Source organism: Bos indicus x Bos taurus, chromosome 13, assembly GCF_003369695.1.
Source record: "Bos indicus x Bos taurus breed Angus x Brahman F1 hybrid chromosome 13, Bos_hybrid_MaternalHap_v2.0, whole genome shotgun sequence".
NCBI classification, from domain to species: domain Eukaryota; kingdom Metazoa; phylum Chordata; class Mammalia; order Artiodactyla; family Bovidae; genus Bos; species Bos indicus x Bos taurus.
Genome location: NC_040088.1, coordinates 56794003 through 56808500, shown reverse-complemented (window position 1 = coordinate 56808500; position 14498 = coordinate 56794003). Strand labels below are relative to the sequence as shown.

Genomic DNA, 14498 nt, shown 5'->3' with positions numbered 1-14498 from the left:
TTGGAGTTTCAGCTTCAACATCAGTCCTTCCAGTGAACACCCAGGACTGATCTCCTTTAGGATGGACTGGTTGGATCTTCTTGCAGTTCAAGGGATTCTCAAGAGTATTCTGTTACAGAGCGCTTATTTGAGTTCCCTGAGACATAACAGCAAATTCCCATTGGCTGTCTATGTTACATATGGTAATGTGTTTCCATGTTACTCTCTTCATACATCTCACCTTCTTCCTTCCCCACTCCCTATAAGTCTGATAAGTCCTCCCTTAAGACTTATAAGTCTGTAAGTCATAAGTCTGTTCTCTATGTCTCTTTCTCCATTGCTGCCCTGCAAATAAATTCATCAGTACCATCTTTCTGGATTCCATATATCTGTGTTAGGATATGATATTTATCTTTCTCTTTCTGACTTACTTCATTCTGTATGATAGGCTCTAGGTTCGTCCACCTCATTAGAACTGATTCAAATGCATTCCTTTTTATGGCTGAGTAATATTCCAGTGTGTGTGTGTGTGTGTGTGTATATATATATATATATATATATATATATATACCACAGCTTCTTTATCCATTTATCTGCCAATGGACATCTAGGTTGCTTCAATATTCTAGCTATTGTAAGTAGTGCTATAATGAACATTGGGGTACATTGATGGGGTACATCAATCTTTGATTTTTAATATCAGGTGATATATTTTATGAATTTAAGTATATATTTATCTAATATTCAGCCCCTAATGTTTAAATATAGATTAATATTCTGGAGTTAAGCTAGGTTTTTTATTATTTATTTTGTGTGTTGTATTTTTAGTTGGGTCCATACTCTTTTAGTTATTTGTGTAGTACTCTATAATATTTTTATACTGTGCTTAATATAATTTTTCATGTGAAAATATATAATTCTCTCAGTCTCTACCATTTTAAGAGTTAGAAGAATAATGCATATTGAACATTGACAAAAGTTTTAGATTTGGGCTTGAGTGCATAGTCTGCTATAAATTAACTATGGAATCTTGGGCAAATCAAATGAAAAAGTGTGTTATTGATAAATGATATGAAAAGAAAAAAGTAGTACTTGTGTGTCAGACATTATTGTATCTAAGAAATAGTTAATGACATGATAACTAGTTGTCTTATTTATAAATTGCTTATCTAAAGAAATTATAGGGACTTCCTTGGTGGTACAATGGTTGAGACTCTGTACTTCCAGTGCAGGGAGCAAAGGTTTGATGACTGGTAGGGTAACTAAGATACCACATGCCGCATGGCCAAAAGAAAAGTTTAAAAATAGATAAAATAAATTATAGTATTTGGAAACTTTAAGTTCTGTTTTGGAAGTGGTATTCGCTTCCAAAAGAGTCTTCATTTAAATACCACTGACCACGTTATGTCATATTATATCATGTCATTTTTCCCTGTTGTTTTATATCAAACTTTTATTTTACATAGTTGTGCATGATTTATGCATGTATATGTATATGTAATATGTATTAATGTTTTGGTGGTTTAGTAATGCTTTGCAGGTGTTTGATGGATCTGTTTCTTTAAAAATTAGTGCTCTATCTGTAAATAAATAGGATTTAAACAGAAACCAAAGCCCTACAACACATGTTCTTTTTAACTTCTAGCATTCCAAGTTATATATTGGAGCAAAGAGAACTGCCAATCCTCCTCACATTTTTGCCATGGCTGACTTAGGATACCAGTCTATGGTAACATACAGTTCAGATCAGGTAAGGAGAAGCTCACATTCTTAGAAATTCTCCTCTTAGTTTCTTGACTGTCCATTGAATATTGTGAGGATAAAGTGTTCTTACCGGTCCCTTTTCTCACTGCACAGTGCATTGTTATCTCTGGAGAAAGTGGTGCTGGAAAAACTGAAAGTGCTCATCTCTTAGTTCAGCAGCTGACAGTGCTTGGAAAGGTATAGTTTACTTTCTTTCTCTATCCTAACTGAGATATTTGTTATATTTCAGAATTAAATTTAATTGATGAAGTTAATATCCATGAACTACCACATTTAATAATGCCCAGAAATTATAATACATTTGTTGTCCTTTGCGAGTGTAAAATATAACAAAAAGTATAAGAAGCGTATGCTTTTGTTTTGAGCAAATTCTAACTTTTCTCACTCTTAGTAGACAAGGCTTTATAAATGTAATTTTCTCTCTTTCTGGCCCTAATATATTCACTGAATACTTTATTTCCTCTTCTTTTGTTACTAGCAAGTTGAAGGGGAGTCAATATACAGAAATTAATTATACATACCAAAACTGATCAGTTATAAATTTAAATATATAAATTTAAATTTATATTAGCACCATAAAAGCATGAACTATTTAAATCTATATCTTACAAACCATGTGCAAGATTTGTATGCTGAAAAATAGAAAAAGTTGATAAAAGAAATCAAAGAGGACCTGAATAATAGGAGAGATATGGCAACCCACTCCAGTGTTCTTGCCTGGAGAATCCCAGGGATGGGGGAGCCTGGTGGGCTGCCATCTATGGGGTCGCATGGAGTCAGACACGACTGAAGTGACTTAGCAGCAGCAGCAGCATGACATGTTCATGGATTAAAAGATTCAATATTATTAAGATATCAGTTCTCTACAAATTGATCTGTAGATTCACTGTCGTTTACAGTAAAAATCTCAGCAGGATTTTATATTTTAGAAACTGAGGAGTTGAATCAAACATTTATGTGGAAAAGGCAAAGGAACTGTAATAATCAGTTTTGAAAAAGAACAAAGTTGGAGGATTAACAAATACTACCTGATTTCAAGACTCCCTATAAAGCTGTAACAGTCAGAACAGTGTGTTATTGAAGAAAAGATGGCAGACAGATCAAAGGAATAAAGTAATCTGCACAGTACTGTATAAGTATTGCTGAAGCTCCAATACTTTGGCCACCTGATGTGAAGAACTGACTCACTGTAAAAGACCCTGATGCTGGGAAAGAGTGAAGGCAGGAGGAGAAGGGGACAACAGAGGATGAGGTGGTTGGATGGCACCACCAGTTCAATGGACATGAGTTGGAGCAAACTCTGGGAGTTGGTGTCAGACAGGGAAGCCTGGCATGCTGGAGTCCATGTCCATGGAGTCACAAAGAATTGGACACGACTGAGCAACTGAACTGAATCTGCATGTGTGGCTTATTGATTTGCAACAAAAGTGCAAAGATCAGTTAATGACAAATAATTAAACCAAAAACTAAAATTTCTAGAAGAAAATTGTCAGTTAACTTTGTTCTTCAGGGTTAGGCAGAGTTGTTAGATGCAACATAAAAAGCTTAATCCATAATGGGTAAATTTGATTTCACTAAAATGAGAAACATCCTGTTCTCTGAATGACATTGTTAAGAAAATGAAATATAAGTTATAGACTCAGAGAAACTATCTGCAAGTCACTTATCTAATAAAAGACTTGTATTCAGAATATATATTTAAAAACTCTTAAAAATTCCAAAGTAAGAGATCAAATAACAAAAAAGGAACAAAAAAATGACTAGCCATTTTACCAAAGATGTGTGTAAGTGGCCAAAAGCAAATGAAAATAGGATGATCAACCCAGTAGTCATTCAGTTCAGTTCAGTTCAGTCGCTCAGTCATGTCCAACTCTTTGCGACCCCATGAATCACAGCACGCCAGGCCTTCCTGTCCATCACCAACTCCCGGAGTTCACTCAGACTCATGTCCATCGAGTTGGTGATGCCATCCAGCCATCTCATCACTTTCTGCCATAAGGGTGGTGTCATCTGCATATCTGAGGTTATTGATATTTCTCCCGACAATCTTGATTCCAGCTTGTGCATCTTCCAGCCCAGCATTTCTCATGATGTACTCTGCATAGAAGTTAAATAAGCAGGGTGACAATATACAGCCTTGACGTACTCCTTTTCGTATTTGGAACCAGTCTGTTGTTCCATGTCCAGTTCTAACTGTTGCTTCCTGACCTGCACACAGGTTTCTCAAGAGGCAGGTCAGGTGGTCTGGCATTCTCATCTCTTTTAGAATTTTCCACAGTTTATTGTGATCCACACAGTCATAGTCAATAGTCAATAAAGCAGAAATAGATGTTTTTCTGGAACTCTCTTGCTTTTTCGATGATCCGTCGGATGTTGGCAATTTGGTCTCTGGTTCCTCTGCCTTTTCTAAAACCAGCTTGAACATCTGGAAGTTCACGGTTCACGTATTGCTGAAGCCTGGCTTGGAGAATTTTGAACATTACTTTAGTAGTCATTAGGGAAATGCAAATTGAAACCACCATGAAATACCATCAAAATGGCTAAAGTATTTTTTAAAAGTCTGATAAGGATGCTAAGTGCTGATAAGGATGTAGAGGAACTGAATGAAAGTCTCTTACATTGCTGATAAAAATGCAAAATGGTACAGCCACTTTGAAAACAGCGCAGAAGCTTCTTAGAAAGTCTAACCATACTCATTATACAACTCAACAATTCTACTCCTAGGTATTTAGTCAAGTGAAATAAAAACCCATGTTCACACAGAAAAACTACAGATAATTTATAGCAGCTTTATTAATAATCTCCAAGAAGAGGAAACAAGGGAACTAGGAAATGAATAAAGAAACAATGGTATATCCATTCAGTGGAGTATTACTCAGCACCAGAAAGGAATGAACCCTGATACAAAACAATAAAGCTCACTGGGTGAGGTTTGGATAAATCTCAAATTCCTAGGCTAAGTCAGAGAAACCAGATTAAGAACATTATATACCATATGGTTCACTTTCTGTATCATTCTTGCAAATTTAAAACTGTAGGCACAGAAGCATGTCAGTGATTGTTGGGGGCTGAGGGTGGAGGGAAGGATTGACTGCAGAGTAATGAGACAAGTTTGGAGATTATTGGATTGTTCTATATGTGAATCGTAGTGGGATTCATATGATTGCATATGTTTGTAGAAACTTTCAGAACTATACTCTATAAAGGGTGAATCTCACTCTATGTAATTTTACCTTAAATTTTTAAAATGGGATTGTAACATCTGGCAACAAACCAAGAATATGTTCTTGTATGTTTACATCTACATAAAGTGCTTATCAGAGAGACTTTTCATTTCATACAAAAATAAAATTTTACTTTTTTTTTTTTACATCTTGACATTTTCTGTAGGCTAATAACAAAACCCTGCAAGAGAAGATTTTACAAGTAAACAATTTGGTGGAAGCATTTGGTAATGCCTGCACTATTATAAATGACAATTCCAGCCGATTTGGAAAATACTTAGAAATGAAATTTACCCCTTCTGGAGCTGTCGTGGGAGCACAGATCTCTGAATACCTGCTGGAGAAATCCCGAGTTATCCATCAAGCTAGGTAAGTTCACATCACCTATTTCCTATTATCTGGGAAACGTAAGCCAAGATGATGCTTTTGTTTTAATAATAAAATGTCTTACTCATGTAACACAAGTTCAACAAAAGTTTGCTCATTGTCTGCTATGTATGAGGCATTGCCTATTGGAAACAGAGATCCCTCAGCCCTATCTTACTCTCTTATGGGTTATATCCAGTGGAGTTAGTTGTTGCTTTAGTCATTAAATTGTTTCTGACTCTTTGTGACCCCATGAATGGTAGCCCTCCAGGCTCCTCTGTCCATGGGATTTCCCAGGCAAGAATACTGGAGTGGGTTGCCATTTCCTTCCCCAGGGGACCTTCCAATCCAGGGATCAAACCCACATCTCTTGCATTGGAAGACAGTTTCTTTACCACTGAGCCACCAGAGAAGCCCTAAAAGAGTTAGTAAATAACCTAAATTTATGAAAACAGATAGAAAGCCTAAGCCCATCATAGAAGTACTAACAGGATAAATTAGAGTGATTTCTTAAGTAGAAGAGAATATGCTTCTCTACACAAAACAAATGTGAAATTTAATTATAAATAACTTATTTTTTTCTTTTAAATGCTGGTATATATAAATAGATCTTTGTGTTGATTATATTCTCCCAGTGTTTATACACAAGGGACCTTCCCCCCTACCTGGAAAAAAGGGATTCAGGAAGGGGTTTTATTGTTGTGTTCTTTTCTTTGTCTTCTGATTAAGCCACCAACATGATGTTCTGGTATGTTCAGGTTGAGCAAGTTCCTTTTGGCAGTTTGTAGCTGAATGACAAAACTTCTCTTCTGTCTTCATGATCCCAAACCATCTTTGTTTGTTATTCTAATGAAAAAACTGTAATAATAGCATTGAATTTGTACCTTGGTATTTTTCCAAAGTTGTGGCAATTTAGAGTCTTCCATATTTCTTTTCTTTTTTTGATAAGATCTCATGGATTTTATCTGCTTTTACTTTTTAAATTAATTTATTTTTTAATTGGAATATAAGTGCTTTACAACATTGCATTAGTTTCTGGTAATACAACAGAAACTGATTCTGATTCACAATGAAGTGAATCAGCTTTATGTATACATATGTCCCCTCCCTCCTGAGTCTCCTTTCCACCCGCCATCCCACCCGGTCATCAGAGAGCACTGAACTCAGCTCCCTGTGCTATACAGCAGCTTCCCACTAGCTATCTATATTCACATGGTAGTACATGCTGGTTTTATACTGAATTATCTGCATTGTTGTAGTTATGTGTTGTATGTTAAATTCCCAGGAATTTAGGTACAATAGAATTAATATAAATGCCTTTAATATAAGTATTTGGGCTTCCCTGGTGGCTCAAACAATAAAGAATCTACCTGCAAAACAGGAGACCCAGGTAGATCCCTGGGTCTGGAAGATCCCTTGGAGAAGGGAATGGCAACCTACTCCAATATTCTTGCCTGGAGAATTCCATGAACAGAGGAGCCTGGAGGGCTACAGTCCATGGGGTCACAGAAAGTCTGACATGACTGAGTGACTAGGCAGGCATGCAATATAAGTATTTAATATAAATACCTTCAAATTTGCTCTCCTGAAAATAATGTCATTCATGTTTATTGGACTGTTGCACCATATAGTCTAGAAAAGAGCACAATTAGGGTCATATTTTAGGCATACTGTGAAGAAAGTAAGCTTATTTTCAGTTGGCCTAAATGACTTTAGTTTTACATTGTTTATTGGAGAAAAGTATTCCAGGTTGAAATACATCTCAGTTATAATTCAAGAACATTTGCCTTATAATTTTTCTGTTTTCCAGGTTTTTTACATCTATTTTTTTCTTTTACTTAATTTGAATTTCATTTTTAAATACTAGAGAAGCTTTTTTATGATGTTTAAAACTGAAAGTATCAGAGATGTAATAGAAGAATTCTTAGTAGGTCCTTTAAAAGATGATATACCCTGTCATTCAGGAACTAAAAGGAAAGAACCAGTTTAAAGGGTCTAACTGAGAGGACTGTTTACAGAAGGAGAGGCTGGAAAAACCAAGAATAAACGGTGAGATACGCACAGGCTAGCAGTGCTGCGAAGTCATCCAGACCCCTGGGTCTGTAGGGCAGAAGGAGGGGCCACACCGCAGAGCCTGCTGAGACCTAGGACTGTGCAGGGTTGCTGCCTCTTGGGAGCTGCTGCCTGAAGGAATGTGGTCCACCCTCAGTGTCTGTGGGGGACCCTGAGGAAGCCTTAGTGGGTCTACAATAGGGGTAGGCCAGAGAATACAGTGACCCTTGAACACTGTGAGGTTAAGGGGTGCCAACTGCCCTTGCAGTCAAAAATTTACAAATAACTTTGTCTTTCCCCAAACGTAACTAGTAATAGTCTCCTGTGAACCAGACGATAACCTAAACAGTCAATTAATGTGTATTTTGTTAAAGTATACGTACTGAGTCTTACAATAAGGTAAGTTAGAGGAAAGAAAATGTTATTAAGAAAACTATAAGGAAGAGAAAATATATTGAAAGTACTGTACTGTATCTACTGATGCCGTGAAGTTCCTGTTGTCTCTTTACAAGATGAATCATCTCTCAATACCTATGTCAGTATTGTCTTAGATGATACTTTCAATGTTATCCTAGCACTGGACATCAAAAAGGAAAAGATAACGTGAAAAATGAATTCATATTTACTAATTGCTTCACAGTAGCATAGCTGATATACTAATGAATGAATCTTATTCTTTTTAAGAATCTTATAAATATTAGGGCAGACAGTATTACAGTCATATTCATCATACAGTATTGGAAACATTGGTACAGTAAAAAAAAAAAAAAAAAAGCACTTGGTGATGATAGGCTGATATGCAATATCTCCAGTTACGAGAGAGAGGCATGCTGCATGGTCATGTAATTCTTTGAGAGCAGAGTGATAAAATAATAAGAAAAGTAACACATGGTTAGTTTTATGTTAACTGTCACCACCCCCTGTATGCCTGGGTAAAGATAAGTTCTCCACTTCATCTTGCACAAGATAATCTACACACATTTTTTTTATATTGGAAAAATTTGCACATAATTTTCCATCATTCATATAATCCATGTAAATGGACCCAGGAAGTTCAAACCTGCATTGTTCAAGCTGCCTTATCTGGTGACTTGCTGAGCCTGGGGTTTGCTCCCAGGCCATTCTGACCTGGGTATCACTAATCATATGAGTTAAGGCAGGACATGAGATGGGTAATCTTTGGAGATACCCATGAGATGGGTAATCTTTTTTTCCTGTTCCTTTAATTCTGTAATGGTTTATCTACTGAAGGTCAGTATATTTCCTATATCATCTCCAGCTCTTATCAAATTACAGTCCTCAGTAAATGTAAACTGGTAATTAACAAGAACACCACCAATTGTGGGTATCTACACTTATGAGTCACTCTGCTAATTGTGTACCGCGTCATTTACGTGTTAAAGGTATGACACATAGAGCAATCAATGTGATTTCATTAGAACAAAGCAAACTAAATTATATGCTGTGCCTGTCTTAGAGGAGTTTTGTTATTTTGTGGTAAGAAGAGACCAGAAGTGCGCTTTCAGTTTTGTTCTAACCTTGCTCGTGTACAACACAGTTGTTCATCATAGCGTTACTGGTGACTGCCACAAATGATGGCTGGAGGCGTAGAAGGTATGAACACAGTCAGCTCTAAAGGGTGCGGCCATCCTCAGGTCAGCATCTGGGCCTGTGGACGCCTCTTTTTTTGAAACGCTCACCTGTCTTTGCTTTCATGACTGAACTTATCTCTGAGTTTTTCCTCTCTGACTTAGATTCATCCATCCATTCCCAAAATGTATACCTAGCAAAAGTTTGTTCTTGGAGTGTTTCTTTCTCTGAATATTCTCAGGCTTAGCGATTTCTTCTGACATCATGGCCTCAATGGATAGCTGTATGTGATTGACAGCAGAAGATGTGTGTCTTGCTGTGTCCCAAGTTCATATTTTTCATTTCCAACAACCTGCTTTCATCTCAAATTCAATTGAATACAGGCATACTTCAGACATATTTGTGGCTTTGGTTCCAGCCCACTGCAATAAGGTGAATATCACAGAAAAGCAAGTCACATGAATTTTTCAGTCTGTTGGTGCATACAAAAGTTATGTTTACAGTATGTTGTAGTTTATTATGTGTGCAATAGCATTATGTCTAAAAAAAAATACACATATCTTAATTTAAAATGTTTTATTGCCAAAACATGCTAGCCATCATCCAAGCCTTCAGTTCAGTCATTCAGTCCTGTCTGATTTTTTGCCACCCCCATGGACTGTGGCACACCAGACTTCCTTGTTCATCACCAACTCCTGAAGCTTGCTCAAACTCATGTCCATTGAGTCAGTGATGCCATCCAACCATCTCATCCTCTCTTGACCCTTCTCCTCTTGCCTTCAGTCTTTCTCGACATTCGTTGGTTATTTTCCAATGAGTCAGTTCTTCACATCAGCTGGCCAAAGTATTGGGGCTTCAGCATCAGTCCTTCCAGTGAATATTCAGGGCTGATTTCCTTCAGCCAGTTATAATTTTTTGTCAGGTGGAGGATCTTGCCTCCATATTGATAGCTGCTGATGGATCAAGTTGGTGGCTGCTGAAGACTGAGGTGTCTGTGGCAACTTATTACCAATGAAGTTTGCCTCTTTGATTGACTGTTCCTTTCATGAATGATTCCTCTGCGGCCTGCGATGCTGTTTGACAGCATTTTGCCCACAGTGGAACTTCTTTCAACACTGGAGTCAGTCCTCTCAAACCCTGTTGCTGTTTTATCAACTCCCTTTATGTCATATTCGAAATCTTTTGTTGTCATTTCAACAGTCTTCACAGCATCTTCACCAGTAGATTCCATCTTAAGAAACCACTTTCTTTGCTCATCCATAAGAAGCAACTCTCTAGCCATTCCAGTTTTATCCTGAGACTGTAACATCTCCATCACATCTCCAGGCTCCACTTCTCATTCTCTTGCTATTTCTACCACATCTGCAGTTGCTTCCTCCACTGAAGTCTGGAACCCCTCAATCATCCATGAGGGTCAGAATCAACTTCTTCCAAATTCCTGTTAATTTTGATATTTGGCTTCTTCCCATGAGTCATGAATGTTCCTAATGAAATCTAGAATGGTGAGTCCTTTCCAGAAGGTTTTCAATTGACTTTACCCAGATCCATCAAAGGAATCACTATCTATGGTAGGCATAGCCTCACAAAATATATTTCTTAAATAATAAGACTTGAACGTCAACATTACTTCTTGATCCATGGGCTGCAGAGTGGATGCTGTGTTAGCAGGTATGAAAACACCATTAATCTCATTGTACATCTCCATCAGAGCTTTTGGGTGACCAGGTGCCTTGTCCATGAGCTTTCATAGTTTGGAAGAAATTTTTTTTTCTGAGCAGTAGGTCTTCAATGCCTCATTGTAACCCACATTCCTTAATTGTGCTATTATAGAGCCGTGGAAATGCTGATTATCCAGAGAACCGCAGAGTTGTGGAACTTGAGATTCATAAGGAACAGATTTCTCTTGCAAGAGAGAAAACTGAGCCCCAGAAAGACAGGGTAGAGAGGTGGTTAATGACATGGGCTTTGAAATCAAACAGCCCTGGTGAAATCCAGTTTGGCCATCAACTCTGTGACCTGAGGGGAGATTAGTATCCCCTCTAAGCGTCAGTTTCTTTGTATGTGAAATGAGGGGGTTAAGGCAGGTGACTAAGATCATGTAGCACTCACCACCACCTGGCATGCTCTACTCATTACTACTTTGTTCCCACTGGCATGCAAACTTTAAGAAGTCAGGGCATTTTGACTGTTTGCTCCTGCTGTATCCCCAATGCCTAGAAAAGGCCTGGTGGGCCCACAAATATGTACTGAATGATTCATACAAAGCGCTTAGCAGAGTCTGTAATTCAATGACAGTTGTAGTTGAAAATACTAAAGATAGTCGCAGCCACAGAAGGCCAAAATCCAGTATTCCAGGAAACCCTCCATGGCACTCACAGTTGTTCTGATAATTGTATCACCAAAAAACTTTAGCAATTAATAAGTGTTCTTACGAACCACCATCCTGAAAATGTCTTATCTTTTCAGTGGAGAAAAAAACTTTCATATTTTTTATTACATCTATACTGGTTTAGCTGAAAAGAAGAAATTAGCCCATTATAAATTGCCAGAAGACAAGCCTCCCAGGTAACTTAGCAGCTTGAACTTTTATAAATAATACTTCTACTTTTCACTAAATTTTAGATTCTCACCTATCCTTTGGGATTCCCCCCCCCCACCCCCAGATACCTGCAGAATGACCACATCAGAACAATACAGGACATGACGAATAATAGTTTCTATAAATCCCAATATGAATTAATTGAGCAGTGTTTCAAAGTCATCGGTTTTACAATGGAGGTGAGTATGGAAGACGTTTAAACTTTTAAGCGTCTTTTTGTCATCACTTATGGTAAGAGTTAGCATTTATAGAGTGGTCCACATGCCAGACATTGTGCTCAGTGAATTATATGGATAATTTTTTTAATTACTGAAATGACCTTATGAAATAATGATTATGATTTTTATCTCATACTTGAGGAAACTGTGGCCTTGAGATATAATTGAACTTGGTTTTGTTCTTAATCTTTTATTTTATATACATTTACCTCTCCGGCATATATATAAAATTTTATGTAAATACATAAATGTGATCATGTCACACTTTTTTTAGTGCAGTGTTTTCTTCTTACAGCTTTATGAAGATGTTATTCATATACCATACAAGTCAGCCATTTAAAACTGTACATTTTAATGACTCAATACAACCACAGAGGTGTGCATCCTTCTCCATAATCACTTTGAGAATATTTTCATGTTCTGAATTTTTACCCGCAAGGAAACCTGCTCGTGATTGGCAGTTCCTCCTCATTCGCACCCCACCTCTGCCTCTGTCACCCTCGATCTGCTTATTCTGTACATTTCACATGACTCGAGCGATGCATTATGTCCCCCTTTGTGGTCAGCTTCTCTCATTTGACATGATGTCTGCAAGGCCCATCCATGTTGTAGCATGTGTCAGTATTTCCCCGCCTTTCGTTGAGGTGTGCTGTTGCATTGTGTTTATATGCCTCATGTTATTTACCCATTCGTGACGTGATGGGCATTTGGGTCAGTGCCATTTTTCAGCTATAATGGATCATGCTGCTGTGATCATCCATGTCCAAGTTTTTATGTGACATGAGCTTTTGCTTCTCTTTGGTGTCTATCGAGGAATGGAAGAGCCAGGTTACAGAGCAACACTATGTTTAACCTTTTGAGGAACTTACCAGACTATAAGCAGCTGCACTATTTTTCAATTCAGTAGGTAGGTTTGGACTTCTCTCCATCTTCCCCAGCACTTACTACTATCTGGTTCTAGCCAGTCTCGTGGGTGTGATATGGTATGTGGGCTTGATTTACATTTCCCTAAAGACTTATGGGAGAAGGCAATGGCACCCCACTCCAGTACTCTTGCCTGGAAAATCCCATGGATAGAGGAGTCTGGTAGGCTGCAGTCCATGGGGTCGCTAAGAGTTGGACACGACCGAGCAACTTCACTCTCACTTTTCACTTTCATGCATTGGAGAAGGAAATGGCAACCCAATCCAGTGTTGTTGCCTTGAGAATCCCAGGGACCGGGGGAGCCTGGTGGGCTGCCATCAATGGGGTCGCACAGAGTCGGACACGACTGAAGCAACTTAGCAGCAGCAGCAGCAAAGGCTTATGATGCTGAGGTTCTATTTCATGCACTTGTTGGTCATTTATCATTTATATATCTTCTTTAAAGAGGCATCTGTTCACATTCTTTGCTGATTTTTAATTAAGTTCTTTTTATTATTGAGTTGTAAGAATTATTTATGTTGTAGATACAAGTGTCTTACATGATTTGCACGAATTTTCTCTTTTGTTGTCTTTTATTTTCTTGATGGCACCTTTTGAAGCACATTATTTGTATTATTGATCTTATTAAAAAATTTTTTTATTAATGTATGAATTTGGTTTCTTGTTTTTTTTTTTAACGAGAATGCTTAGTTTCTCTATTCATGTTCCTTACTTGATAATGAAAGCATTTAAGGCTATGACTTTATCCTTGAGTAATAAAGATTTCTTTCTGTGTCCTAGGTTGTATTTTCAAAATTTTTATAACAAAGTATCTTGTTTAATAGGGACTCCTGAAGGCTTTTAGAGAAGCTTTCAGACTCTGCTCTTAGCAGCTTACTTGTAGTTTGCTGTGTTGATTCAGTTCTGTGATAAGAATACTTCACTATAAATGCTAATCAGGCTTTTAGATGAACTCTTGCAGCAAAGTAGTGTGAATTTGTTGGATTTTAATTTCATTTTCATAAATGACACTCCTACAACTTGAAACTGTTCATGTATCTGCTTAAGAAGTTTACTGAAATTTCTTGGGTTATCAAATCTCTACTAAGAGCCTGAGCTAAAAATAATACCTAATTCTTTTCCAAAACTTTGGAAAGTTTTATCAGCAGGATATAAAATGTAGAGATGCTGATGGAAGTGAAACGTGATGAGAATCATTCAAATTATGTGCAGTGATATTATTGAATCTAATTTTGTAGCATGTTTGTCAGGAAGTGCTGACTCCCTTCTAAAATAGAAGGCTGTCAACAGTAGCCTTTCATCCATTTGATACATTTGCTCACCCCCAAATAATTATTTCAGAGCTGTACCTGGGGACTTCCCTGGCCATCCAGTACTTTCCAATGCAAAGGGGTGTGGGTTCCATCCCTCCTTGGGAATCTAAGCTCTTACATGCCTTGAGGCCAAAGAACCAAAAGATAAAACAGAAACAATATTGTAACAAATTAAATAAAGACTTTTAAAATGACCCACATCAAAGAAATCTCAACATAAAAACCCTGCTGTACCTGTTCTTTGCATAGGGCAAAGTTTGCTGCTAAGTGCGTTTTCTCAAATGCGGAGCCTCTTCTGTTGGCAGTTCTGATGACAGATCTTGACTTCTTTTGGAAAGTCTTTGGCTCCACCTTGGGTATCCTAGCTGCAGGCCTGAGGGGAAGTATTTTTAAGAACCTTGACCTTAAGGAATGGGGTGTTGATCTCTGCCAACTTGATTGAGGTTGGAGAAGGACACATGAATGGCTT

At 37.6% G+C, this 14498-nt stretch overlaps 1 protein-coding gene across 1 annotated transcript in view; it reads left to right on the top strand.

Moving 5' to 3' along the window:
• Nucleotides 1-14498, top strand: part of MYO3A (myosin IIIA) — a 170083-nt gene that overhangs the window by 82782 nt on the left and 72803 nt on the right. The window contains exons 13-17 of the mRNA XM_027559932.1: nt 1625-1729; nt 1837-1920; nt 5134-5336; nt 11442-11540; nt 11639-11753. Coding sequence (XP_027415733.1) covers nt 1625-1729; nt 1837-1920; nt 5134-5336; nt 11442-11540; nt 11639-11753 — 606 coding nt within the window. The remainder of the gene's footprint in view (nt 1-1624; nt 1730-1836; nt 1921-5133; nt 5337-11441; nt 11541-11638; nt 11754-14498) is intronic.